The 2,078-nt window shown below is 56.6% G+C and overlaps 1 protein-coding gene across 1 annotated transcript in view; it reads left to right on the top strand.

The window, feature by feature from the left end:
* Positions 1 to 695: 695 nt before the first annotated feature.
* The window catches only part of LOC111735061 (spectrin beta chain, non-erythrocytic 5-like), a gene marked incomplete at its 3' end in the record, with an annotated part of 3,485 nt that continues 2,102 nt past the window's right edge, over positions 696 to 2,078 (top strand). The window contains exons 1-3 of the mRNA XM_023526875.1: positions 696 to 1,276; positions 1,431 to 1,570; positions 1,770 to 1,869. Coding sequence (XP_023382643.1) covers positions 1,037 to 1,276; positions 1,431 to 1,570; positions 1,770 to 1,869 — 480 coding nt within the window. The remainder of the gene's footprint in view (positions 1,277 to 1,430; positions 1,571 to 1,769; positions 1,870 to 2,078) is intronic.

The raw sequence follows: 2,078 nt of genomic DNA, 5'->3' as shown, positions 1-2,078 counted from the left end.
CAGGGCGCACTTGGGGCTGGCCAAGGCCCATGGGGACAGGCCACCAGAAAGAGAGAGGCAGGAAACAGTGCATCACCCAGGGGGTTGGCCCAAGCTGGTGTTTAGCATGATGCTCGAGGCAGGTTTTCGAGGAGGGAAGATGTAACCAAGGACTGGCCAGGCATCCTGCACACTTCAGGCAGGGACCGAGGACAGAAACTGAGCTGCCTGGGAAGTTCTAGTCAGTCCAGGCCTGGTCACACCCCATTCAGATGAGACTGATGGATTGATTTCAGTCAGGGTGGCCCAGCCTTTCAGCTATTCTGGGTAACACAGATCCCATTTGCCCCTGGAGGCAAATGGCCCAGGACCCCCATGGACTAAGATACCTACCTCCTCAGTATGGCGATGACTCTTCTGCATAGTTCATGGTTTGGGCCTGACAGGCAGGCAAAGTCACCGAGTACAGTTGCAGGCCAGGCCTGCACAAGGGAGCCTGACAGGTTGCCCAGTAAGCACTGAGTCCATCCCATCCCCTGTTCACCAAACTACCTGGTTCAGGGCTGCAAAAGCTCAGAGAAGTGGAACCTTTTTCTAATTCACACAAAGCTGTTACCCGTTCCCAAGTCATGTACTTGTGGGCTGCACCCAACTGAGAAGGGAGCCTTTTCTAATTCATTGAGTCTCCACATGGGCTTGCAGTAGCCCTGCAGTCAGACATGTGTGTGGTTTGAGTGATTTTTCTGTGTTGTGCTGCCTCAGCCCCTCTACTTGCCTGGGCATTGGCCAGCTAGAGCAAGGGTATGACATGGCAGGGAGTATGAGAACTATTGAGTCCTAAGCACTGTGCTGTGTCTGTGATGTTCAGTGTCTCACTAGTGGGCCAGGGCACAGCTGTCCCACAGGACAAGTGAACCACTGGGGCTAACCAGCCTCAGATACCCTCCAGCTACCCTCACATCAGAGCTCTGAGATAAATGACCGTGGAGGCGAAGTGGGAGGAAGGTTGGTGAGAGGAGGGATAGGCTTTGACCCTCTGCCTGTCATCCTGGCCAGGATGCAGCAGCTAAAGGCTCAGGGCGAGCCCATGGCAGCCTTGGGCTCCACAGAATCCCAAGAGGTGATCAATGCTCTGAGTCTCCTGAGCCAGCAAGGCCAGGGGTTAAAGGCTGCCTGGGAGCAGAGACAGCAGCAGTTGCAGGAGGGGCTGGAGCTGCAGAAGTTTGGCCAAGAAGTGGATGGTTTCACTGCCACCTGTTCCAAGCATGAGGCCTTCCTGCAGCTGGACAACCTTGGGGTATGGATCCAGGGATGTCCAGCTAGGTGCTGCTTCCCCATCACTGGAGGGAGCTTAGAAGCCAGGCTGGGCAGGAGACCCCTGGGCGGGTGGTGGGCGAGATGGTGCCGACCCCCATTGTCCCAGGCATGACCTCAGGTCTCTGCACCCCCAGGAGGATGTGGGAGAGGCCCGGAGCCTGCTGCAGCAACACCAGGAGTTTGGGCGGCTCCTCAGCATACTGGGCCCTCGGGCAGAGGCTCTGCAGGCATGTGGCAAGAAGCTGGCTCCGAGCCAACACCCTGCTGCACACAAGTGAGCCTGGGCCTGTCAGGCCAGCACCTGCCACTGTTTCTCAGACTGCACAGCCTCTTGCTCTGACGCTGGGAGAGTGGGTGGAGAGTAGTGGGGGATGGGAAGGGGTACTCCGGGCTGCCTTGGCTGAACTTTGGGGTGGGTCTCAGACATTATAGAGCCCTCCCCATCCCCTCCCCTTCCTCAATGTTCCCTCCAGGGTCAGAGAGAAGCTGCAGAGTGTCCAGGAGCAGTGGACCAGGGTCCAGGAGAGGTGTGAGCAGAGAAGGAGGCAGCTGCTGGCTTCCCTCCAGTTCCAGGTGAGGGGCCCGACCAGGTACATGAGGCCTACCCTAGAGGAATGCCTAAGAGTCCGCTGCTACACTAATAACTGTGCAGAGCACTTTACACTTCATAAAGCACTTTCTCACACGTTATGTCACTGACCCTCACAGCATCCCTCATGAGACAGGCATTATATTATGGCTCTGATTTTTCCAGATAAGGAAAACTGAGGCTGAAGCCACAC

This window comes from Pteropus vampyrus, unplaced genomic scaffold (genome assembly GCF_000151845.1).
Source record: "Pteropus vampyrus isolate Shadow unplaced genomic scaffold, Pvam_2.0 Scaffold13188, whole genome shotgun sequence".
Classification (NCBI taxonomy): Eukaryota; Metazoa; Chordata; class Mammalia; order Chiroptera; family Pteropodidae; genus Pteropus; species Pteropus vampyrus.
The sequence above is the reverse complement of the archived record's forward strand: the minus strand, read 5'-3'. Positions and strand labels throughout refer to the sequence as shown.